At 41.2% G+C, this 27,386-nt stretch overlaps 1 protein-coding gene across 2 annotated transcripts in view; it reads right to left on the reverse strand.

Moving 5' to 3' along the window:
* Positions 1 to 9,494: 9,494 nt before the first annotated feature.
* LOC120025347 (polypeptide N-acetylgalactosaminyltransferase 18-like) overlaps positions 9,495 to 27,386 on the reverse strand; it is an 81,275-nt gene continuing 63,383 nt past the window's right edge. For both annotated transcript variants that reach the window (XM_038969885.1, XM_038969884.1), the window contains 4 exons: positions 26,770 to 26,907; positions 24,614 to 24,709; positions 14,005 to 14,169; positions 9,495 to 9,679 (listed from right to left, as the gene is read on the reverse strand). In XM_038969885.1, the coding sequence (XP_038825813.1) occupies positions 9,533 to 9,679; positions 14,005 to 14,169; positions 24,614 to 24,709; positions 26,770 to 26,907 (546 nt within the window). In that variant the 3' untranslated portion in view covers positions 9,495 to 9,532. The remainder of the gene's footprint in view (positions 9,680 to 14,004; positions 14,170 to 24,613; positions 24,710 to 26,769; positions 26,908 to 27,386) is intronic.

Below are 27,386 nucleotides of genomic sequence, written 5' to 3' on the forward strand. Positions count from 1 at the left end.
GCAGGCAGCCTAATCAGTTCTGCAGCCAGGTTGCATTAGCGGGATGAGGATGATAAAACCTGCACCGCAGAGGGTAATACTGCAGCGTCTATGAGGCATGGAGCTTGTTATCACACATAGTTCTATCAGCATATTAATGCAAAGGTAACGCTCCTTCATCCATGCCCCAGTTTCCCCTTTTGTGTTTTGGATCCCAGCCATCAGACAATCATCGAAAGTCAGGAGAAGGGATGAAAGAAAACCTGGGGTCATCACACGTGAAATTACACATATAGACACTTACTCATAACACACACCTCCTGGCTCCTACTGAGGCATCTGTCTCTGTGGAATTGTTCATATTGTTTGACAATACAAACCACAATATGAATGTGATTAATGCTGTGGTGAGGTTTGGTCCTTGTCTAGCATACACAGTGAGCATGCTACTCAGGTTACAATATCTGTCCAAGATGAAACCTAAATCAAATCATATCATACATACAGTACACAGGTAGCCAATTTCTATTGTAGGCTAAGTGTCTAACCTCTGTTTAAATCTTTTGGCGCCGGGTCTGGTCAGCCTTAGAAGGCCAGCCTAGTAGGAGGCCTCATTTAGTGTTGCCTTCTGTTTGTATCTATTCACCCCATATCACTGTTATGTGATCCCTACTTGACACAAGCATGGGGATGTGCTAACAAATGTATTCCTGACCTATCCAAATAAAGCAAACCTTAGCTCAGCTGTATGAAAACACTGCCTCAGTGATTGAGCTGACCTGTCCCCCCTATCTACCCCCACCACCACCACTATGAGAACTGTCAGTCTTCTAATGGGGGGCTAGACCTCCCCTGTACTCTGAATGAATAAACTAATGGATTTCTTTGAAGTTGCAGTGTATGGCTTTCAGTTATCATCTATCCATGATAAAAGCCTGTTTTTCATTCCCTCTTAAATTGCAGGTTGATGTTTACTTTCATAGTCTTGTCCTGGAGGCAGAACTGAGCGATTTCTGCCAGATGGGCCAGCTGCAAAGATAAAATTGGCTATATTGTAAAAATGTATGAAAACTAAAATGTGCTTTTTGATCCTAATTTAATGTTAGGGTTAGGCATTAAGGTTAGCAGTGTGATTAAGGTTAGGGATAGGTTTAAAATCAGATTTTATGACATTGTGGCTGTAGTGACCACTCTGCAGAGCTGCCTCCAGTGCAAGATTCATGATGAAAAACATTAACCTGCTCATAAATTAGGTAATGTCAAAGTGTCTTTAACTTTAAGAATTACAGCTCAAGTGAGAAGATTACTGATCATGCAAGGCAGAGACGTAAATAAATAAATAAATATTGTCATTGCATGAACTTTTACTTTATAGGAAGATCAGTAGCCTACATAAAAGATCAACCTTGCCTATAAATGAGAAGTTCATCTCTCATATGTAGATGATTTCATTGAGTTGAGTTGAGTTTATTTTATTTTTACAGGGACAGTGCACATTAATCAACGTTTCAGTAAAAGTGCCGGTTTTAGCCAGCCGGCTAATTTTCAACCGCAGTCCCTGGGCAGGTTATTAAAAACAATTACAATATAGACAATCATTGAGCAGTGAGCAGACGCAGAGCAACATAAGACAAGCAAGACATAGCATACAGACAGAGCAACATAGGACAAGCAAGACGTAGCATACAGACAGAGCAACATAGAACAAAAAGCAGCAAGACAAAATTCATAAAAGCAACAAAGTGTTTCCACACCTCACAAGCTACAGACAACAGACAACATGGAAAGCGGCAATACACAGCTAGGGATCATGTTCACAAATCTGATTGACCTTTAGCCATGTCTTCATGCATTTTGTGAAAGTGTGATATATGGTGCAGTTATGTGTGTCTGATGGCAGTGTATTCCAGACATGGGAAGCTCTCACAGAGAAAGCGGATTTACTAAAGGTGCTTTTCCTTAAGGGAACTATACAGTCACCACTCATGGCAGACCTTGTGGATCTGCTGCCATATGTTTGGGTTTTCTGTTTAACAAAAATACTGAGTGGAGGGGGAGCCAGGCCATTTAGGATCTTGAATACAAGACATGCGTCGGTGTAGTGCACAAGATTTTCCCAACTCAGGAGCTCATGCTTTCTGAGAATGTAACAGTGATGATGGCTATTGGGCTTCCTATCAAGCACTTTGAGAGCCTGTTTGTAGACAGACTGAATAGGTTTTAATGTTGTACAGCAAGCTTGGGCCCAACTAGTCAAGCAGTATGTTAAGTGAGGAGTATCATAGATTTGAAGTACAGATTTGCTACCTCTGTAGTCAAACAATTTCGCATAAATCGGAAATTAGCTAGGTTGAATTTGGTTATCTGAATTACCTTTTTCACATGCTTATTAAAAGAGAGGTTGGAATCAAGTATGATGCCAAGGTACTTAAAATCAGATAGCACCTGGAGCTTCTCCCCTGACACATAGACATCTGGCTCAGTAGAATCTGTTGCCCTCTTTGTGAAGAACATGCAAACAGTTTTTTCACATTGAGATGCAAACACGAGTCACTGAGCCACTTTGTAACCTGGACCATTACAGTAGTGAGTTCTTGTGCAGCTTGTTGTTTGCATTACACAGACCGGTAAAGCAGCAGGTAGCCTAGTGGTTAGAGCTGTTGGACTAGTAACCGAAAGGTTGCAAGATTGAATCTCTGAGCTGACAAGGTAAAAATCTGTTGTTCTGCCCCTGAACAGGCAGTTAACCCACTGTTCCTAGGCTGTCATTGAAAATAAGAATTTGTTCTTAACTGACTTGCCTAGTAAAATAAAGGTTAAAAAAATTGCACAGAAAACTAATTTGAGATGTTGTTCAAAAGTATATTAACTAAACTAGGAACGGCTTCTGTGTTTGCAGACTTAAAGGATGAGGTTCATATTAAAACTCTTAAAATGAGAAATGACTCAGACATTTACAAATCATTGCGCAAACTAGGACTCTAAACCCAATATGCATTGCCAGGAAGCATATTATGAGTTTCAATGCCATAAGCAATGTCTTTTATGAAGCTGATAATTGAGTCACAAAGCCTTTCAGAAGTATTGATGGGTTTGCAACTGCAATATACAGAGGATTAGGGCTTATTGTATTGTGTGCACCGCCGAGAGAAGTTCACCACCAGGTGGTCATAAAATGGGTCTTTATCCCTGTAAAGTAAATACCATTGAAATATTGAACTCCAACTTGAAAGGTGCCGTTTGCCTAAGAGGTAATCTATGATTAATTTTGAATTTCGGGTCAGCGTATTTGATAGCACTTTTTAAGATCAAACATTTCAGTACAGCAACAAAATCTCAAATATTCCTTCACACTAATTTCAATTGATATTTGGTTGTGTTGAGAGGTTTTCTGAGCTGTGTGCATGTCTATTTATTTCAATAAAGATCCACTCACTCTTTATATTGCCTCCCAGGATAGTCTCTCCAAGTGATGAGCTCATACAGAGAAACGCTGACTCTTTAAAAGGTTCTCTCTCCTCTCAGTATGTAACGAATTCATTTGCAGACTTGCTCCAAATCTGTCTGCTTCATGACGCCAAGATACCTGGGTAATTTACAGCTTGATTTATTCACGCACTGCTTAACACAAGGTGTGGTTATATACAAGAGAAAAGTAATTTCACAACAGTCCATAGGAGGGTTTGGTGCAATTGGAGGGCTGGTACAGTAACTATAGAAATGTATACAGTAAGACTTGGCAAAAGAACAAAAGCAAAATGCACTGGTATAAAAAGACAATTCAACCTTTATTTAGAGGATTGGAACTCTTTATTTAAACACCATTCCATTGGGCAATGGCACAATCCGTTACTGCAGGCGCCGGCAAACAGCCAAATGGTTGTTAGGCAGTAATTGAGGTGTGCAGACATACTGTATGTGTACCTTGTGTACATGTACACTGTCATCCATCATACTGCTGTAATCCATAAGCATAAATAAAGTGCGGCACAGGAAATTAGCCTTATCATTTATCAGGGCTCCCTCTGCCTCTGTGATGATCCAGCAGTCTGACAAATACAGAAAGCCGTAATATTCAGCTTCATTGCTCTGTTTGGAGCAGAGAAACTTACACTGACTGCTTCAATAACTTGCTGTATCAATCTACTGATAGACAGACAATCTGACATTTGCTTTGGAGGAGCTTTGGTTGCACTAGTGGATGTCCAATCGAAATAAGCACTGTCAAAACAGTGAGGAAATGGGAAAGGACTAGAAAAATACTTCAGAGTAGTTCATGGATGAGTTGAATGGCTTCAATTCACTTCAGATATGGTTTGTGTCTGGTCTGAGATGTGCAAGGGGCCTAACCTCAAACAAGCTGATGGTACTGCATGCTATTGTGGTTGTCTTTTTAATACGTGTGAACCTCCGGAAAGCTAACCATCAGTGCATAGCACACAGAACGCCTCGTGAATGGTCTTTCACTATCTCCATGTCCCTTTTGTACCACACACAGACTATGCAGATATAAGATGTTTGTCAGTCAGTTCCTGTGCATAGCTCAAGGCATTCAAGCGTAATATTAAAAGGTCAGAGATTAATCTTGTATCAACAGGAAATATGGATTTGTTGAGTTTGTATGTTCACCTCTGGTGTGACGGCTTGGGATCTGAAAATAGCTGACTTAAATTAAGCAACATTACTATGGCAACATGCAGTGGTTGAAAAAGTACCCAATTGTCATACCTGAGTAAAAGTAAAGATACCTTCATAGAAAGTTACTCAAGTAAGTGAGTAAAATACTACTTGAGTAAAAGTTAAATATACTTAAGTATCAAAAGTAAATGCAATTGCTAAAATATACTTAAGTATCAAATGTAGAAGTACAAGTATAAATAATTTCAAATTCCTTATGTTAAGCAAAGCAGACGGAACCATTTTCTTGTTTTAAAACATTACAACACTCACACATTATTTACAAAAGATGCATGTGTGTTTAGTGAGTCCACCAGACCAGAGGCAGTAGGGATGACCATGTGTTCTCTTGATAAGTGCGTGAATAGACAATTTTCCTGTCCAGCTAAGCATTCGAAATGTAACGAGTGCTTTGGGTTGTCAGGGAAAATGTATGGAGTAAAAAGTACTATATTTTCTTTAGGAATGTAGTGAAGTAAAAGTAAAAGTTGTCAAAAATATAAATAGCAAAGTAAAGTTCAGATATCTCAAAAAACGACTTAAGTAAAAATAGTTTAAAGTACTACTTAAGTACTTTACACCACTGGCAACATGAAACATCCTCGAAGAGATGGTATGGGTAAAATGCACTTTAGATTTGGAAAACAACTAACAGGGACATTTCACTATGTGTTGGATGTAGGGTCACACTAAACCAGAGTAAAGCTATTTGACTATAAATCCGTCTCTTTTACAGCTCAGTAAGCTTGCGATATATATGCGAAATAGAGATGACAAATGATTTAATTGAATTTTCAATTGAAAGTTGGCTCCCCATTACCAGCCCCAGTTCTCGTATCCCCTGGGCCCTCCTGTGGTGGTTCTTCTGCTTCACTTAGCCACCTGTAGCTTACCTGCAGGATCCACAACTGATAAACTCTCTCCTCCAGTGAGTCCTGTGGGACATTTATTCATTCTCAATTCAGACAAAACTCCGACTCCCTCCATATGCTACCCAAACCTTTTCTGATTCCCCTATCATAGTGGGCTTGTTTTGTGCCAAGAATATATCTCTTCTCAGTCTGTTTTATTGCGGCTGTGTCAGGGGCAGCAGTAACTGCGAGTGTGCATGATTATCGAGGTGCACTCTCTCATTGCCTTTCTCCCAAGAGGCAGAAACCTGAATTATAAATGTGGGCAAGGGTAATGGGACTGTCTCACACACACAGACCAAGGACACCACTGCTTTATTGGGTTAGGAATTCTAGATTTCTCAGAAAGCTCTGGTTTTCAGATGAAATAAAAAACAAGGAGCGATGCCATTCATAGAATCATCAAACCCGCATTTCAGCTATTGGAAGAATTTTTCAGTGTTCAAAGCAAGATGGTTATTACTCAGTGACGTATCCAGGAATGCAATCAGTATCTTTATGTAAAGTTTGTACGATAACAATACCATTTCTCATATGACGCACATGTTTTTTAGTCATCTTAGAAACACTGTTACTGGGATTGATTGAACAGGTCCATGTTATTGTCATGTAATAAATCACACTTCCATTTCTTTGGCTTTAATTCATGAAATGGTATGTGAATCCTAATGCTTTTACTGTGAGTATGAAGAGGCCATTTCAAAGCAGGTGGTATCTCACCATTATGCTCATCTGAAAGGTTTTAATCATTCATGATTAACATTATGCAAAAAAGCCACCTACTGTATGCGTTAACAAGAAGAGCTCCAGTGTCATAAATAACTCAATGTCACGCTGAGATTCAAAGATTTGAATATCTCACTTTGTGAGATCTGTTTGAAGAGTTCACAGTATGTGGTTCTGCATTATTTTATGAATTTAGAGCAATACAACTACTGTGACAAAATTTGAGATGATGATTATGGTATTCCACATATGAGAAGGTTTGTGCATATCAATTCCCAACCTTTGGGAAATCAATTCCGTTTTGAATTTGAGAATGCACAAAAATATTTTCCAGATTTAAATCTGTTGGCGAAGGAAGTGGGTTTACATGTACACTACCGTTTGAAAGTTTGGGGTCACATAGAAATGCCCTTGTTTTTGAAAGAAAAGCAAATTTTTTGTCCATTAAAATATCAAATTGATCAGAAATACAGTGTAGACATTGTTAATGTTGTAAATTAGTATTGGAGCTGGAAAAGGCAGATTATTTTATGGAATATCTGCATAGGCGTACAGAGGCCTATTATCAGCAACCATCACTCCTGTGTTCCAATGTCACGTTATATTAGCTAATCCAAGTTTATCATTTTAAAAGGCTAATTGATCATTAGAAAACCATTTTGCAATTCTGTTAGCACAGCTGAAAACTGTTGTTCGGATTAAAGAAACAATAAAACTGGTCTTCTTTAGACTAGTTGAGTATCTAGAGCATCAGCATTTGTGGGTTTGATTACAGGCTCAAAATAGCCAGAAACAAATAACTTTATTCTGAAACTCGTCAGTCTATTCTTCTTCTGAGAAATTAAGGCTATTCCATGCGAGAAATTGCCAAGAAACTGAAGATCTCGTACAACGCTATGTACGCAAACTGGCTCTAACCAGAATAGAAAGAGGAGTGTGAGGCCCTGGTGCACAACTGAGCAAGAGGAAAAGTACATTCGAGTGTCTAGTTTGAGAAACAGACACCTCACAAGTCCTCAACTGGCAGCTTCATTAAATGGTACCCACAAAACACCAGTCTCAACGTCAACAGCTAAGAGGCGACTCCGGGATGCTAGCCTTCTAGGCAGAGTTCCTCTGTCCAGTGTCTGTGTTCTTTTGCACATCTTAATCTTTTCTTTTTATTGGCCAGTCTGAGATATGGCTTTTTACTTTGCAACTCTGCCTAGAAGGCCAGCATCCCGGAGGTCGCCTCTTCACTGTTGACGTTGAGACTGGTGTTTTGCGGGTAGTACTTAATGAAGCTGCCAGTTGAGGACTTGTGAGTTGTCTGTTTCTCAAACTAGACACTAATGTACTTGTCCTCTTGCTCAGTTGCGCACCGGGGCCTCCCACTCCTCTTTCTATTCTGGTTAGAGCCAGCGTTGTACGAGATCTTCAGTTTCTTGGCAATTTCTCTTCATGGAATAGCCTTCATTTCTCAGAACAAGAATAGACTGATGAGTTTCAGAAGAAAGTGCTTTGTTTCTGGCCATTTTGAGTCTGGAATCGAACCCACAAACGCTGATGCTCCAGATACTTAACTAGTCTAAAGAAGGCCAGTTTAATTGTTTCTTTAATCAGCACAACAGTTTTCAGCTGTGCTAACAGAATTGCAAAAGGCTTTTCTAATGATCAATTAGCCTTTTAAAATGATAAACTTGGACTAGCTAACACAACGTGTCATTGGAACACAGGAGTGATGGTTGCTGATAATGGGCCTCTGTACGCCTATGTAGATATTCCATAAAAATAAAAAAATCTGCCGTTTCCAGCTACAATACTCATTTACAACATTAACAATGTCTACACTGTATTTCTGATCAATTTGATGTTATTGTTATGGGCAACAAAATGAGCTTTTCTTTAAAAAAAATGACATTTCTAAGTGACCCCAAACTTTTGAACAGTAGTGTGTATATTTAATGGCATGCCTCCCCTGGCCCAGCATGAATGTGGATGCTAATGAGGACTGGCATGTTGAAAACCGAATGTGCCACTCCTCTCCTCCCCTGGTACACACAACAGTCAGAAGAGAAAGGCTGACAGAAACAAGCCCGGATTCTAGACTGCTGTCTGCTTCTGTGAGAAACTGATTAGATGCCATTTCTCAAATGTTCTCCCTGTGCGTGTGTGTGTGTGCTCCCAAAATGTTTTTGATACATTACTGCACAAAACCATAAAAATAAGGAAACATGTAGGATATTCATTTGAAAATAATCCTGCAGCAACAGAAAATGTGAATTGTTAAGTGGATTATTTTTCGTTAGGGCAAATCAAGTCTGACATTTTAAAGAGGCAATTACACACTTTAGAAGCCTTTTTAAACCTTGAATACACTACAAGTTCCTGCTGTGCAGGAAAATTCTCAGCAACAAAAGAGTGATCAAATTAAGATCCTACATCTGTATGTGATCATTAATATAATTTGTGTAATCAGCTACCATTAAATAGTGAACATAAATTATTAACTTCTGTATGTTGAGAGAGCTATAACCTTAAAGACATGAGCTTTAGGGGAAAAACACACATTCATTTTGATAACATGACATTTGCCTTGTGTCACATGGGACCAGACGCACATATGGGACAGCTGGTGGCAGTTTACATGGAAAGGGCACACTCAATATTGTACCATTGGAAAAAAAACACACTACCACACATTCACGTAGCATCAGTTCTTTTACTGGCATATATTATAAATATTTTGAATATTTACACTTAGAAAATAGTATATTATTTTCATATATATATCCCAACATGTTGGCATTTCGCCAAAACTGTACAGCTTAATCGCATAATAAACGTATCCTACAAACCTGAGACACTAGAAGAAAAGAAAACAGCAGAGAACTTTTCGTAATGCTTGCTACACAGTAGCAGTTATGTACCAAGTACAACAATGAACATATAGAACCCAGTACAACCTTCAAGTCAACAGAAAACCAACTACACTCTTCACAAAATATGTTTCATAGTATCTCATAATGAACAATATCAACCATCTATGGCTGATCCATAGGCTAAAGAAAATGTTTAACATTTATCATGTGATGTCAACTGGTGAACAAAAAGACATCATGGTGCTCCAATGACTGTCATTAACCATACACCATTCTCCTTTATCCACAACAGAAAGTCCCGAGGAGTAACAGAGTAAGCACCCCATCCAGTCCAGTGTGCTCCAGTATATTTGACCAGTGTTCTCTCAGAGGAGCCCATTATAGGGCACTGCCAGGCAGTGTGTTGGTGATGGACCATTTCTGTCCAGTGCATTTTTGAAGGGCCAGCTGGTACCCAAACTCGTTGTCATTGCTGGCCACCAGCTCAAGGCATCGCTTCGATTTCCTGTTCTGAATGGAACCTCCCTGAAAGAAAAAACAGGTAGATCTAAGACAGTGGGATGCGACAGCATCATTGGTGTGCATGACGTTGATTGCTGTGTCACTTTAACCCCGCCGCGCTATGAATTAATGGATGGGGTTGATGTGTATAGCTTAACAAGCACCCACAGCACTGTTTTGTACTGATTTCCCTTCGGCGCCAGCACTGGGGCCTTCCCAGATAGCATCAGCATGCTCACGAAGCAAGAACACTATCTACCATTATACTCAGTAGCACTCTCAGTAGGAATGGCAAGATTATGTGATAACATTAGATGAGAAGAAAACATTTTTCACACGTCACCTGAGAAAACAACCCTCACACTTACAGGAAGAAACTCAATCTTTGTCACCTAAGGAATCGTGTGCTTCGAAGTGTCTCTCCATCTCATCTCTCTTCCCCATTTGTTAGAGCGGAGAGTCTCTCACATGTACGTGGAGGCCTTAAAGCTTTGGGTTGGACTCAACTGTTGGGACCAGTGTGATGGGAGTCACTGCACAGATCAGATAAGCTCACTATCTCTGTAACTGGGATCAGAGAATCTCCCGTGTCACCTCTCAGTCAGGAGAACGACGACTCAAGCTGGAAAGGCAATCGTTTTAAAATGGGCTTTAATTTTGGTTCAAGACTAGATGCTCTATAAAGAAAGATGCAAGGGCATGTTAAGGTTCAGAAATTCAGACCAATACACATCATTAAGATTTGCACTAACCAATTGATAATTAACATCACTTTTTATGAGAGATTAATCTTTATATGTGGAGTCAACAACCACCTCTAAGCAATCTCATTGTCAACTTGTCATCAATGTTTTGTTGCACATACAGCATACGGATGATTTGGTCAGGTTAATTTGAAAGTGAATTAATCAAAATGACAAGAAGTCTAGTCGATGTCACTCTGATTCAGGATATGATAAGTTTTCATTAGAATAGAATACTGTCTGTTTAGTTAAGAGTGCTTGTCAGGTCTTGCATGCCTAAAAGCTATGGAATGAAACAATTATCTGCTTGAGTGCATTCTGCAAAATACATGGGGGATGGATACAGTTTACATATTCACTAATAGTTTTTCATCAGTAATCAACATCTCCACATGTAGTAATGGTTGTCAGATGTAGCATGAAATATAACATGGTGGATTCCATATGTTCAACCAAATGAAAGAACCATTAGCCATTAGATACACCTCATTGGCCACATGGTGCATATAGCCTGGAATGAGTACAAGGAAAACAACATTACCTGCAAATAAGATATGAGAAAGAAAACAAATAGAGCTACACAATGCAGTAGAACCAAAAAGTCCCATATGAAAAAAGTTGTACATGTACTTTATGTTATCATTGCTGATTAATTTATTTCAGCTCATCAATTGTTAAGACTATGTCTAGACATCTGAAGTTGTTTCAAAATATAAAACAATAATACATTTGTTTTTCATTCTGTCATTATCATACTTTGCCAGAGGCGCATCCTGAAATATTTACGAGGCATCTACCAAGCAGCTAAAACACGTATTTATTTAAAGAAAATATTCATAATTTCATCCTGATTCTATTCATATTTGCAAGATTACCATCTTGCAGCAGGAAGCCTGCCAAGTAACCTCAGGGCTTCGGCATAATGTTCTTAACCTGATGTTTCAGCTATACATGGCTAAATAGCAAACATTTTCTGAGGCAGTTGAATTCCAGTGGGTCACTGAACACTTCAGAACAATTTCACACAATAAAAAATATCAGCATTACTCAGCCTTTCTCTATCTGGGAAGTCAACATCAAAAGATGCTAAACACCAATAACCATTATAACCTTCAGGGTGCTTAAAAAGCCTGCGTTCTCTCCAGGAGAGACTGCATTACAGTACGTAAGTCCTGAGGTTGAATTCTGTACTGGCAGAAGACCAGTCCTGTTTGTTCCCTGTGCTTGATCCTGTGGGCTGCTGCCAAATCAACATATTGATTTGCTATAGAGAGTGAACCAGCGAGCCAGAATGATAATGGTCCTGGGTTCACAAGCAGCGGTGAAAAGTTAACCAACTCTCCTGTGTTCTTTCATCTAATTGATTATTTTTGAGTGAACAGTTTGGGAGTCTGTGTGTGCATGCAGGTGAATGTGTGTGCATGCATGTGTTTACGTGTTGTGTTACATAGGGAGATAGGAAGCGTTTGCAGTGTGTAGGCCGACATGAGAGGTAGAAGATACACCATGTAGTAGAAAAGCACAAAGGATAGTAGAAAACAGGAGCACTTGGGAAGGTGACGTCATTGAGTCAGTGAAAGCACTGAGGATGAACAGAAAGCTAATTAGATGTGTTTAATCGGCGTGTTAAGATTGTCTCCCAAGCAGGGCTCTTTACACCTAAACCCTCTGTGTCTCCATACTACAGCCCACGCTACAGCCACCTTAACTGCTGACAAAATCTTTACAAATACAAACACCCACTTCTTTTCTTCTGCTTCCCAAGATACATCAAAATTATTTAACTTGAGGAGAGCATGTTGAATTTCCACTATAAGGCTCTAAAGCGAAGAAAAGTCACAAAATTGTCAGGCACATTCAACCAGAGAGATTCATTGATTGCTGCTCTTCTCCTCCTCTCCATCTCGTAGAATTTAAGTGTGGTAACGCTTAAGCTAGAATGGGAATAGGAACATTCCTCCTCGCTACAGTACTGTACAACCCTATGCTTGAGTTGTATCGATGCATTTCCTTTTGAGGTAAAACACATTTCACACTATGTCTAGCAGAAATGTGATCAATAATGCATGGTGTCTGACTATTCCTTCTTAAATTATACAATGCTAAACCAAGAAACCACCTACAGAAGAGCCATGTAGATATGTGAAACGTGAGATCAAGCATTTCAATCCTTTTACACTCCAGAGCTACCTATACTTCACCCCTTTATCTCCCCAATTTCGTAGTATCCAATTGGTAGTTACAGTCTTGTCTCATCGCTGCAACTCCCGTACGGACTCGGGAGATGCGAAGGTCGAGAGCCGTGCGTCCTCCAAAACACAACCCAGCCAAGCCGCACTGCTTCTTGACACAACGCCCGCTTAACCCGGAAGCCAGCTGCACCAATGTGTCGGAGGGAACACCGTACACCTGGCCACCGTGTCAGCGTGCACTGCGCTAGTGCGCAATGGGACAAGGACATCCCTGCCGACCAAACCCTCCCCTAACCCAGACGACGCTGGGGCAATTGTTAGCCGCCCCATGAGTCTCCTAGTCGCGGCCGGCTGCGACAGAGAATGGGCTCGAACCCAGAATCTCTAGTGGCACAGCTAGCACTGCGATGCAGTGCCTTAGACCACTGCGCCACTCGGGAGGCGCCAACTAAGAATTTTACACAGTTCCATCAACAATGATCTCCCCAACATAATCAAAGAAAAATTGCATTAAGATGTAAAACTGTGCTTGGCAGCATTTCAATAAAAACCTTTGAACGGAACATACAACATGATTTCCTTCTCAGTAAGTTCACAAGGCATCACACTAATGTCAAAGCTATAGACGCAAATAGGTTGAATCCATAATTGACAATACCTTGACTTTTAGGAGTTTTAGTGATAGAGATTCAACCAATCCAGGCATATGACATACAGTACATATATATATATATAATATGTTTTCAATGTCTCACTCGTTGTTATCATTTTTTGGGGGGATACGGTACAGAACCTACAAGTTTCTAACTTGTGCGGGCATCCACTCAAAATAAATAAGTGATCCACCAATGGAGAGAAAAATACGTCTTTATCTGAAAACACAATTCCTAGAAGTTGAATTCAAGGTTAGCACCCCACTATTTTGAGTGGATATTTTGAGCGCATACATTATGATGACACATAATCAGAACGATTTTAATTGCGCCTTCTAAACTGGGTGAAGTGGGTGACGCACCCTTCAGACCATGTTGATGTAGCCCTCATTACAGGCCACTGTGCTCAGTGAGCCAGTCCAATAATGAAGACAGAGAGAGTCATTATGATGCATTTACTGTTCACGTCTAAATGGTTTGGAGGAATGTGGAGAGGTCTGTGGACCGTAAAACTCTGTTATATCTGTGACACTCCTTAAATGGAGACCAATCCAACCACACTGAGCCATTGATTTCCGCCAATATTACCCCCTAAAATGTACCCAAGATACCTACCTCCACTGGTGCCACATTTACTAATGATCCAACTCCCTGACAACAAAGTATTAATTTAGATCATTGACTTACCATTTCCTATCGCTTGCTGGTCTATATTCAGTGAGCAGTCTGAGTGTGTTGGTCAGGTCTGTATGGTTTCTTACCTGAGTAAATAGCCAGTGGAGCTTCATGCGCTTGGCTGTGGCGTAGCTACACTCGATGAGGCGCGGTCGGCTGTTCACATCCACCAGGCACTTGTTGTCATCGTCATCGATGGTGGGACTGAGCACCCCTACATGTAACTGCTGAGTGCTGGTGTAGTACACATTCTGGAATGACAGAAGAAACAGCACATACATAAGCTACTGAGAGCTGGAGGCATTCAAGCATTTCACAAAATGTTGATTTGTTTTAGGCTTTTCACTAGGACTTACTTCACCCATAGGCATGTCTATTCATGCAGCTACCCTCACTGAACTGAAGCACAGGGCAGGAAATGGCATAGTGTGGGAAATGGCTTATTGTTTATGGAGAGGAGCGCTCTCCATAAACAATACAAATCGACCAGCTAGCCCAAACACTTCTAATTGCACTCTGATGCGGTCCTTCCAGCCCGTATTTTCCAAGGGCACTTGAGTGCCCATATTTAGCTAACAGGCCGTAAAACACCACTGGAAGGAAAAAGCATCTGTTTGAACTGAGTGGAGCAGCAGAGGTAGTGGTGTGTACTACAGATGGCAGCTGCATCTGTGCTCTGACTCCATTGCCGTGCATATGAGGGATGAGGAGGCTTGTCTGCACATGTGGGGTAGCTAGACATGTTGGGTAGCTAGAAGCCTGGGAGAGGCGGGGGAATGTAACAGCTGGAGGGGAGGGAGGACATCACAGCTGGATAGGGGTGGGGATAAAGGTGGTAGGTAGCACAGGGTTACATTAGGAGGGGGTTATTGCTACCTTGTCATTCGCAAACAGTTGTCATAAATACACTGTGTATGTCACCTTAAACTATCCCATCAATCTTACAGGTAGAATAAATCTCTTTAGAATGACAAGGCTGCCAATGTTTTTGTATTTATTTTCGGTAATACTAATTACCCCACCGATGACATTCTTTAAAAAAGTATACTCGGTCATAACGGACTTTATATGGGCAAATAAAATTCATAAAATACAAATCAAAGTGTTACATCTTCCTAAGTCCGAGGGTGGTTTTAACCTTCCAGACTTGGAACTGTATCAACTCGCTACCCAAGGCTTTTCCTTGCCACATATAGTTAAATGTACTAAAGAGGAACAATGGGATACACATTGAAGATGTGCATGCTCATCTCCAGAATATTTTTACGTGTCTATTTTCAAAGGATAAAGCTATGAACATTAACAACTTCATAGTTAAAAACACTAACGATATGGAAGAAAATAAAAAGGATTTTACAAGATCCAAACCAAACAGACCGAGTGCTCACATCCCTATCATCCAATACACACAGGATCTGTAGTACACAGAGTGACTATGACAAACAAGCCGACTGTCTGGATGAGCTTTGCAGACAGCAGGGTTACCCAGAGGAATGGCTGCATGATGCAAGGGATCATTAAAAAAATTATGACCAAGAATGACATCCTCACACCCAAATCACCCCTCCCCCCCTGACCAACGAGTTCAGTGTTCCTTCAATTCTCCCCACTTGGCAAACAGTTTGACCATATCATAAAAAAACAGGCACATCTTGAGGCCTGATTCACAAATGGAAAAGACATTTAAAGAACCCCCGCGGGTAGTCTTTTGACGCGCCCCCAACATCAGTCAAATGGTGGTGACGTCTGATCTTCCACCGGTGCCACGTAGCACCTTCCTAGACAATGTGCCGGACGGTAATTACAGATGTGGCCGATGTACCCAGTGTAACTTCACGAACAATGCACACAATGTTCAATCACCCTATCATGGGCAAGGCCATTAAGATTAAGGGCATCATTACGTGTTCCACCAAAAATTTGAGACAAGGATAGCATAACACAGGAGTAATATCAGGACTCTTGATCAGAGAATCCCTGTGGCTACGGATTTCATGGATTGCTCTCTGAGATACATTGGTATCCAACATGTTAAGACTCTTAGGAGGGGGGAGATACTGATCATCTATTACTAAGAAGAGAATTGTATTGGATTCACTATGTCGGCCATGTCTCCTAAAGGTCTAAACCAAGAGTTTGATATCAGACCATTCCATGAATATGTCACGTTGATTTGTCCTGCCATAGTGGTCTCAACTTGGTCATTTTGTAAATATATTCCATTTTTTGTAACTACTGATACCAAATGATTAGAGGTACACAAGTTGTTTTTGAAATAGATATAATTAGTGACCTATGGCCACTGCGCGTTCCGCATGTAATGGTCATATGGGCGGGTATTCCAACAGTTTCCAACGTAATCTAATTGTTTTACCGTTGCCTAGGTTTTAACTTGGACCCATTTGTATGTATATAATACTTTATGACCATATGTATAGTACTTCTGTGATTAATTATGATTGACTATGCGCAAAAGGGAATTTAATTGTTTCCACACCCACCATGTGATGGTCATGTGAGGTGAAATGTGTATTTTTTTAATTTTTTATAAATTTTATCCCATTTTCTCCCCAATTTTCGTGGTATCCAATCGCTAGTAATTACTATCTTGTCTCATCGCTACAACTCCCGTACGGGCTCGGGAGAGACGAAGGTCGAAAGCCATGCGTCCTCCGAAGCACAACCCAACCAAGCCGCACTGCTTCTTAACACAGCGCGCCTCCAACCCGGAAGCCAGCCGCACCAATGTGTCGGAGGAAACACCGTGTACCTGGCCCCCTTGGTTAGCGCGCACTGCGCCCGGCCCGCCACAGGAGTCGCTGGAGCGCGATGAGACAAGGATATCCCTACCGGCCAAACCCTCCCTAACCCGGACGACGCTATGCCAATTGTGCGTCGCCCCACGGACCTCCCGGTCGCGGCCGGCTGCGACAGAGCCTGGGCGCGAACCCAGAGACTCTGGTGGCGCAGTTAGCACTGCGATGCAGTGCCCTAGACCACTGCGCCACCCGGGAGGCCCGAAATGTGTATATTTTGAGATGTAAGCACTCAAGTCTGTTTGACCTGACGAAGATCAGTTTTGGATGGAAACGTAGTCCATAAAGCGGTGAATTGGGAGCAGAAACAGTGTGCGGGCCTTCAGGTTCTTTACTGGACGATCATTTTCTCATCACTCATCTTGAAAAAATGTATAGACACAATGGAAAAAATAAACAGATTTATCATTGAAATAGCATGGGTGACCGAGAAAAACAAATTGGTACAATTTAAAGCCAAGTGGCAAACAATAATGCAGGCACTAAGGATGGGGGTGTGAGCATGCGGGTCTCGATAGATGAGATGTAGCCATTTGTTGTGTGTGTCTGTAAGTTGATGATCATATGTATAAGTTTGTTTAAAAAAATACTTAAAAAGGGAAAATTAAATATAATAAAAAAAGTGAAAACTATCCTCCAGTCCCTCACTATCAGTAGGAGGTAAAGCAGGAAGAAAACGACATCAGTAGTGGTGTGAAATTAAAACGGATTCTAAAAGGAGTAACAGCACTGTAACCCGATAACTATTCAACAGAGACATTTGAACAGATTTCTAACATTAATGAGTTCTTAAATTAGCCTGCTCTCGGGATGTGAGATTGGGTGTTACAGTATGTTTTCTCTGGAGTTATCTGTTAAGAAAAGTGTGCAAGGCATCTTGGGAAAGATCAGCTCCGACTGTCTTTCTTTCTTGTAAGAGATCACAGGAGATTCCTCCAGAGTTTTATTTTGTAAACTAGCGTAAACATCAATACAGGTGCAATGAGAGTGAATGGTTTACCATGGAGATGTTTGAATAGGCAAGGATGACAGTGGATGCAACTTTTTGCTTCACTTTCAAGGATTATACCACTTTTTACGACACATCTGGCTAAAAGATTACTGTAGCTCTGTTGGCATAACTTTTATAAATAACGTTGATACCTTTTGGAAACAGAAGATACTCTACAGGAATGATGGAGTCCATCTAAATCATTTTGGTGCTTGGACCCTGTCCTCCCATTTCAAGGCCGCGTTGAGACAATGACATACCGGTGACCCAAGCCCTGCTCAGATAATCCCTACCATTGTGTTGCTGAGTTGTCGTCGTGCTGCTGCAAATGTACAGTTTCCTAGGAGAGTTATCAGTCATAATGTAAGTAACCTAATTTATGTTCCTCTAACTCCCCTGAATGCCTCTGTCAATCCGACAGCTATTGTCAGCAGTAATCATGCGCCTACACGAACCTGAGTTATGCTGTTAGCACTGATACGGTTTGCCCTAGTAGGAAGCCCACTGGGAGTAGTTCACCCTGCACTTCAGCTCAAATATAAACATCACTGTCATGTCTACCTCTGATAAGCCTCCCAGTAAAGCAATAAAAACAATAACGCAACACAGAAAAGTGCTGAAAATAGCCCACATTACCATACTGTATGTAGCCAAAGAAACAAGGTTGATGAAATCAATACCTTGCTAGTAACAGATAACATTCATATACTGGATCTCTGAAACGCACTTAGATAATTATTTGATGATAGTGGTAGCAATACATAGCTATAAAATCTACAGAAGAGACAGGAATACCAATGGGGGAGGTGTTGCTGTTTATATTTAGAGTCATATTCCTTTAAAACTTAGAGAGAATCTCATGTCAAATGCTGTTGAAGTAAGATGGCTACAGGTTCACTTGCCTCACCTAATGTCTATTCTTGTGGGAAGTTTCTGTAGACCACTAAGTGCTAATAGTCAGTATCTGTATAATATGTGTGAAATGCTTGATGATGTGTGTGATATCAACAGAAAGATACTATATATTCTTAGTGACCTAAATATTGACTTTCATCAAGCTGTCCACTGAAGAAAAAAAAAAGCAACCTGGTTCAGGTTATCAGTCAACCTACCAGGCTATTTACAGAAATCTGCTCTAAATGGAATGTAGTGATCATACAGTAGTAGGCATATCTAAGAAAACCAAAGTGTGGGCCTAATATAGCGTTTAAGAGATCATACAAGAGGTTTTGTACTGATTTCTATGTTGAAGATGTAAATAATATTTACTGGTCTGTGGTTTTTAAATGAGGAGCAGCCAGACACTGAACTTTAATAATTTATGAAATTGCTTATTCCATTTACTAATAAGCATGCATCCATTAAGAAATGACTGTAAAAACAGCTAAATCCACATAAATTGATGAGGAATTTAAAAATTGTATGGTTGACAGGGACGAGACATAGGGAATGGCAAATAAGTCTGGCTGGCTGCACAGCCAATTGGCAAACATACTGTAAATTGAGAAATCATGTGACTAAAATAAACAAAAAGAAGAAGAAACTGTACCATGAAACAAAAACATAAAGGATGATAGTAAAAAGCTTTGGAGCACCTTAAATAACATTTTGGGCAAAAAGTCGAACCATTCATTGAATCAGATGGCTCAATCATCACAAAAACCCACTGATATTGCCAACTACTTTAATGATTTTTTAATTGGCAAGATTAGCAAAATTAGGCATAACATGCCAAAAACAAACTCTGAACCTACACATCCATGCATAACTTACCAAATTATGAAAGACTTCTAGAATGGCGTTGGAGGGGATGGCTGCCGTTTTACCGGCTCTTAACCAACTGTGCTATTTTGTGTGTTTTTCACATTGTTTGAAACTTATTTTGTACATAATGTTGCTACCATTGCTACCGTCTCTTATTACAGAAAAGAGTTTCAGGATATCAGAACAGCGATTACTCACCTCGAAGTGGACGAAGATTTTTTATTTAATGAGTCCGACGCGAAGGATACACTGTTTCTCCGAGACCAGGCCCAAATCCCAGTCATTTGTATGAAGAAAAGACTGAGGTACAAGGGGCAGAGATCGGGGGTGCCTTGTGAAAATTCGTTGGCGAATGGATAATCCACCTCTACCATCCGTTCTATTGGCCAACGTGCAATCACTGGAGAATAAACTGGATGAGCTCTATTCCGAGACTATCCTACCAACGGGACATTAAAAATTATAATATCTTATGCTTCACCGAGTCGTGGCTGAATGACAACACGGATAATATACAGTTGGCTGGGTTTTCCGTGCATTGGCAGGACAGAACAGCTACGTCCGGTAAGATGAATGGGGTGGTGTGTCGATTTGTCGATAACAGCTGGTGCACAATGTTTAAGATTAAGGAAGTCTCGAGGTATTGCGCACCTTAGGTAGGGTACTTCATGATAAGCTGTAGACCACACAATCTACCAAGAGAGTTTGCATCTATATTTTTCGTAGCCGTCTATTTACCACCACAAACCGATACTGGCACTAAGACCGCACTCAAAGAGCTGTATAAGGCCAAAAGCAAACAAGAAAATGCTCATCCAGAAGCGGCGCTCCTAGTGTCCGGGGACTTTAATGCAGGCAAACTTAAATCCGTTTTACCTCATTTCTACCAGCATGCCACATGTGCAACTAGAGGGGGAAAAAACTCTAGACCACCTTTACTCCACACACAGAGACCCATACAAAACTCTCCCTCGCCCTCCATTTGGCAAATCTGACCATAATTATATCCTCCTGATTCCTGCTTACAAGCAAAAACTAAAGCAGGAAGAACCAGTGACTCGTTCAATACAGAAGTGGTCAGATGATGCGGATGCTACACTACAGGACTGTTTTGCTAGCACAGACTGGAACATGTCCCGGGATTCATCCAATGGCATTGAGGAGTATACCACCTCAGTCACCAGCTTCATCAATAAGTGCATCAATAACATCATCCCCACAGTGACCGTACGTTCATATCCCAACCAGAAGCAATGGATTACAGGCAATATCAGCACCGAGCTAAAGGCTAGAGCTGCCGCTTCCAAGGAGTGGGACACTAATCCGTACACTTGTAAGAAATTACGCTATGCCCTCAGACGAACCGTCAAACAGGCAAAGCGTCAATACAGGACTAAGATTGAATCCTACTAAAACCGGCTCTGATGCTCGTCGGATGTGGCAGGGCTTGCAAACTATTACGGACTACAAAGGGAAACCCAGTCACGAGCTGCCCAGTGACTCGAGCCAACCAGACGGGCTAAATGCCTTTTATGCTTGCTTCAAGGCAAGTAACACTGAAGCATGCATGAGAGCACCAGCTGTACACACCTCCAAGCTATGTAAGGGCTATTTGACCAAGAAGAGGAGTGATGGAGTGCTGTATCAGATGACCTGGCCTCCACAATCACCGGACTGCAACCCAATTGAGATGGTTTGGGATGAGTTGGACCGCAGAAGGAAAAGCAACCAACATGTGCTCAGCATATGTGGGAACTCCTTCAAGAAAGTTGGAAAAGCATTCCTGGTGAAGCTAGTTGAGAGAATGCCAAGAGTGTGCAAAGCTGTCATCAAGGCAAAGGGTGGCTACTTTGAAGAATCTCAAATCTATTTTGATTTGTTAAACACTTTTTTGGTTACTACATGATTCTATATGTGTTATTTCATAGTTTTGATTTCTTCACTACTATTCTACAATGTAGAAAATAGTAAAAATAAAGAAAAACTCTTGAATGAGTAGGTGTGTCCAAACTTTTGACTGGTACTGTATGTGTTATGGCTTTACATCATCTTTAATTAAAGCCTCTCCCACATAGTCCAGGTAGAGTCGCGAATACCACAGGGCAGCTGTCTAGGCCACTTACCTTTTTCTATTTTCACTAATGACCTGCCACTTGCACCGAGTAAAGCCTGTGTGTCTGTTTATGCTGATGACTGAACATTATACATGTCAGATACCACAGCAAGTTAAATCATTGCAACACTTAAAGAGCTGCAGACAGTTTTAGAATGGGTGGCAAGTAATATGCTAGTCATAAATATTTCAAAAACTGAAAGCATTGTATTTGGGACAAATCATTGACTAAACCTTAAACCTCAACTATATCTTGTAATGAATAATGTGGAAATTGAGCAAGTTGAGGAGACTAAACTGCTTGGTGTAACCCTGGATTGTAAACTGTCATGGTCAAAACATATTGATGCAATGGTAGCTAAGATGGGGAGAGGTCTGTCTGTAATAAAGCGCTGCTCTGCTTTCTTGACATTGCTATCAACAAAACAAGTCCTACAGGCCCTAGTTTTATTGCACCTGGACTACTGCCCAGTCATATAGTAAAGTTCCACAAAGAGGGAAATAGGCAAATTACAGTTGGCCCGGAACAGAGCAGCACGGCTGGCCCTTTTTCACGGAGAGCTAACATCAATAACATGCATGCCAATCTCTCCTGGCTCAAAGTAGTGTAGAGATTGACTGCATCACTAGTCTTTGTGAGAGGTATTGACATGTTGAAAGCACCGAGCTATCTGTTTAAACAACTAGCACATAGCTCAGCCACCCATACATACCCCACAAGAGATGCAACCAAGGGTCTCTTCACTGTCCCCAAGTCCAGAACAGACTCTGGGAAACGCACAGTACTACATAGAGCCATAACTACATGGAACTCTATTCCACATCAAGTAACTCAACCGAGTAGTAAAATCAGATTTAAAAAACAGATATAACTAAACACACGCACTCTACACACGTACACTGTAATTTTGTTGTATTGTGGTATTATACATTTTGTATTGTAGATATGTAGTGGTAGAGTAGTGGTGTAATAATGTGCTGTATGATGTACTGTTTTTTTGTGATGTAATTGCCTTAATCTTGTTTGGATCCCATTGGCTCACAGCAAAAACTTTACCTTATTCAAACAACTGTTTTGATGTTGTCTGTTTTAGTCAATTACAAAACTACATTTAAGAAAAGTAAAACATGTCTAAAGATTACTTTTCAATTTTGCCTGCTCTCTAGTGTTCTCACTACTTAGAAAAACATATTATAGGGCTTCCCTCAAGTCCCTTTTTATGACGGTGCTAGCAGCCACTAGTGCTAGCTAGCTAGCTAGCTACCAACCAATGACCGAAACATTAAGCTAGCCAAGACCAACAAAACAAACACATAGACTATACAGCTACAAGTAGTGAGTGGACTGTACTTAACAAGTTAAATGTCTTCCCTGTGATTAAATGCTTTTTTACACACATAGCTACGTGTAGCCTAATTGGACACCAATTACATTTCCCACTCTCCCACCCTGAATAGCCTGAATCCACAGGGCTCTTCTCGCAGGCTCTATTTCCCTACGTGGGAGCATTGCGAACCGTAGGTTGTGATTTTTGACCTGGCTACATGTACATTGAGCAATGCAGCAGCTTTTCGGCATGTTTTGTTATTGCTGTATAACAATAACAAAAAAAATCGATGATTAAGTTGCCTCTCTTACAATTGGGGTCAATAGAAAATAATGTGGTCGAGGGGCATATTCGTTATTATTATTATGTGAATACCGACTGGGACTATAGGGATCCTTACAAAATACAAATACTAGTCAGGTTAAGGATCACATAAAACTCTCTAGGCATTGTTCTTAGCCCAGGGCTAGCTAAGCCAAATGCTAGACTGGCCCTGGGCTAGCTTAGCCTTTGTTAATCCTGGGCTAAGCTTGAGCCATTCTAGGCGTTGTTCTTGACCCTGTTTCACACTGGTTATTTTGGCACTGTGTTTTCTGGGGCTAGCCCCGAAAAGTCGATGCTAACACTAAATGACTGAGCAGGGCTAGCTAGGCCTGGGCTAAGGTTGGTGCTAGCCCACTTTAGGATGTGCAAGTGTTGATTAGACTTGATTAAGCCCGGGCTAAAATTTCCCTAAGCCCAGGGCTAAAATCTCACCTTCTGCAAACTTGAGAGAAGTCTATTCAGAAACAATAGAACCAAAGCTCTAACAAGAAATGACTGCTGTGCATATTTATGGCAGAAAAATATACAACTAGGTAGCCATTGTAGAAAGTTATATGAGTTTCCATTTTGGTTTTGGCTTAACGTTTACATAGTCCAAGGTATTTCAGTTTTCAAAACATTATGGAAATTGTTAGAGAAGGTGAGGCTGATAGGGCTGTATCAGCCCGCCAGCCTGACCCAGATAGAAACAGTGTCAGGGGATGCTCTCCATCTCAACAGCACTGTAGTGGCTTCCTGGAATTATCTGCTAATGCCTGTCTGGAAACCGGGAAAGTATACCTTTTATAAAAACTACTGGATTCAGTTTTTTTTCTCTCTCTCGCTCTCTCTCTCTCTCTCTCTGATGATAACAAATACAAACACAAAGTGAAGAAAGAGACAAGTTTTGTCTAATCTCTGAGGAAGCTTCCTGTAAGTTTACTCCTTCCTGAAGACTTGTCACTTTTGAAGTAGAAACTATCTACAAATGGATTCCACTTTGCATTCTGTCAATACAACACAAATGCAGCTTAGGCTGAAGTTCAGAAACATAAAGCCCATGGTGGATGGGGGCCCTTGGCAGTGAGGTGAATTATAAGTGGAGTCCTGCTGGTCAGCTGGTAGATCATGACGGCTGCTGCCATTACTAAGCCATAAAAGAGACCAGACACGTTTCATACAATAATAGCTCTTTAAAGGGACCAGTCGTACTGTAGCAGAGTTGTGGACTGAACTTCGCTGATAAGCCTCATGCAAGATAAGAAAGGGTCAAAAGGAGAGATAAGAAAAGGTGGACTATACACATGTGGGAGATTTGACACAGAGACAGAAATGATGTAGCAGCGATGTGGGCTGAAGAGGGCTCGAGGGGGTTCTAACCTGAGGTGTCATCCCATGACAGAGGTACAGGATGGGGACATTGTCGGTGTCCGGCCCCTGGTCCAGACACAGGTCACTCTTCAGAGAGTTCTTCAGCTGAGGGAGGAAATGCACACAAAAAGGGAGTCATAATTTGATATGTCACTCAATCGGCTAGTTCAGTGAGAGGTTAGCTGTGTGACAGAGAATCAATGAGACCTTGAATTGATTCAAATATTCCTGCTATCACAACGCCCTATTCAATCAAACCAGAGAGCAGGTTTCCGGTATAACTTCAAAACAACACATGGAGGGAACACTTTCTGTTCTTTGCAGAACAACATGACATAGAACATAATTGGGATTTGTAATTCAAACATGAAGCCTTGCGTTTGCACAGTTATTTCAATCTGTAGCAGCATTTATTTTAAAGATCTAATCAACAGGTTTGTGTGAGGAGAGGGGAGGTACTCTGGAGACTGGGATTGGTGGCTGGGAGGATTAAGATGTGTTTGCCTTGCTGTCCGTGAGGACAGGATTAGGTACGGATATGACATTACAAGGACACAGCCAGAGACTGGGCCTGTCAACTCCCCACTGGCACAGGATATGTCTCATTCTGTCTGCTGATCATTAAAAAGCCAGGCAGGGACTGAACATGATGGAATAAAGTCTAACAGACAAGGTATAAAAATTTCACTGAGGTTCCATGAAATGAAAAAAATGATAACGTGCAAGGTTCATGTATGAGTGAATAAAACCTGGGGCTGCTTGTCAGTGTGGTGTGTAGCATAACCTTTGACCTCAAATGCTGTGCTGAACACAGTCTGCATTCTGGATAACGAATTCTCTGACAAAAATGATTGACAAGTTCATGAAATGCACCTAGCAAATGCAGTGTAATGAGGATATGCTATTTTCGAACCCGCTTACTCCTTGAATTAATTTTAATAAGGCTGACCTATTTTCCTCTCTGTATCTTTCTACCTTTCATAATAAATGGAAATACAGAGAAGGAAACCAACCATAAAATGAAGACTGTACTCCAATGAGACCACTTTTTGGGTGTGTCACTGTAGATTCAGGCATATTGCACTGATGCACTGTGGCCACAGAAATAAAGCTGTTTGTGTTGAACATGAATTGCTAATATAAATACTGCCAGCGTGCCCTCATGGCCAGAATACAAATTCAGAAACATTTGTCTAGCATTGCTGAGAATTCCATTTGGCCACACAGGTAGATCTCTGTGAGAGGAGGTGACATAAAACAAGCTCTGCTCACCAGCCCCACCACTGCACAACAATATGTGCATACTCAATGGTATACCCTCATGAATACACATTTCACTGTTTCTTACATGACAGTGCACAATGCTCTGTTCGTGTGTGCATAGACTACACAATAGACAACCTTTTATATACTATGCCCTCAGAACAGCCTCAATTTGTCGGGGCATGGACTCTACAAGGTGTCGAAAGTGTTCCACAGGGATGCTGGCCCATGTTGATTCCAATGCTTCACACAGTTGTGTCAAGTTGGCTGGATGTCCTTTGGGTGGTTGACCATTCTTGATACACACAGGAAACTATTAAGCGTCAAAAACCCAGCAGCGTTGTAGTTCTTGACATAAAACGGTGCACCCGGCACCTACTACAATACCACTTAAATATTTTGTCTTGCCCATTCATCCTCTGAATGGCACGCATACACAATCCATCTCAATTGTCTCAAGGCTTAAAAATCCTTCTTTAACCTGTCTCATCCTGGTCATCTGCACTGATTGAAGTGGATTTAACAAGTGATATCAATAAGGGATCATAGCTTTCGCCTGGATTCACCTGGTCAGTCTATGTCATGGAAAGAGGCTTCTGTTTTCTCCCAGAGTCTGAGTTCCTGCACCTTTTCCACATCATGCCCACATCATGCCCAAGCTTTAGCGTGCCAACCCTGGCAGTGCACACAAAGACTGAGGCTATGGTAGGCATGTCCACGTGTTTCAGAGCCAAACTGCCACAGAAATGCATCTCTCTGTGAAATTAATGTATTCCTAACTGCAGTCATCCAAATCGTAACTCAATGGATGATTATTTGTTCAGGCATGGACCGCATGGTTTATTCTGTGGAGGCTTTACTTGACATAGCATTTCCATGTTTGCAGAGGGCATGTTGCTTACCACTCCATATGCAATGGTGTCTGTGTACATCCTCATCTCTGGGTAGATGTTGACCAGGTACCACCGAAACGTCTTACACTGGAGCCTCTTCCTCAGGGCCTTCCTCTCAGAGATATCTCCAATGTCTATTCCTGAGTCCTGCAGACACACATGCATGCAAACACAGAGATAAACAGTTCGGCCGTGATTGCTGTAAAGATACAAATGCATAAAGATATCATGCATAGGAAAGGGCATATGTGCCAAGCTCTTAGGTGGAAAGAGGAATCAGATTCCCAGTTTCCCCTGATTTCAGAGAGGCAAGACTCACTGAGGAATAGTTTAAGTCCGTTTCAATGTGACATAACTCCTGCGAGCCCTTCATGTTCCCTGTATAAAGAACCGCAGGACTAAGTGACTGACTTTAACATCATCTGCCATTTCCTCACGCTCACGTCCTCACGCTGCCACAGTCACGCTCTGGCCCAGGCTTCCTTCTGCAGCAAGCTGCCGCTCCTGTCCACTCTACCCTAATTATCTTAATTGCTGCCTCGCAGACAAACTTAAAAGCTGAAGCAGACCTGATAGATCCAACATCAACCGCAATGGAGGCAACTTGCAGCCTACTGAGATACGAT

This window comes from Salvelinus namaycush, chromosome 30, assembly GCF_016432855.1.
Source record: "Salvelinus namaycush isolate Seneca chromosome 30, SaNama_1.0, whole genome shotgun sequence".
Lineage (NCBI taxonomy): Eukaryota > Metazoa > Chordata > Actinopteri > Salmoniformes > Salmonidae > Salvelinus > Salvelinus namaycush.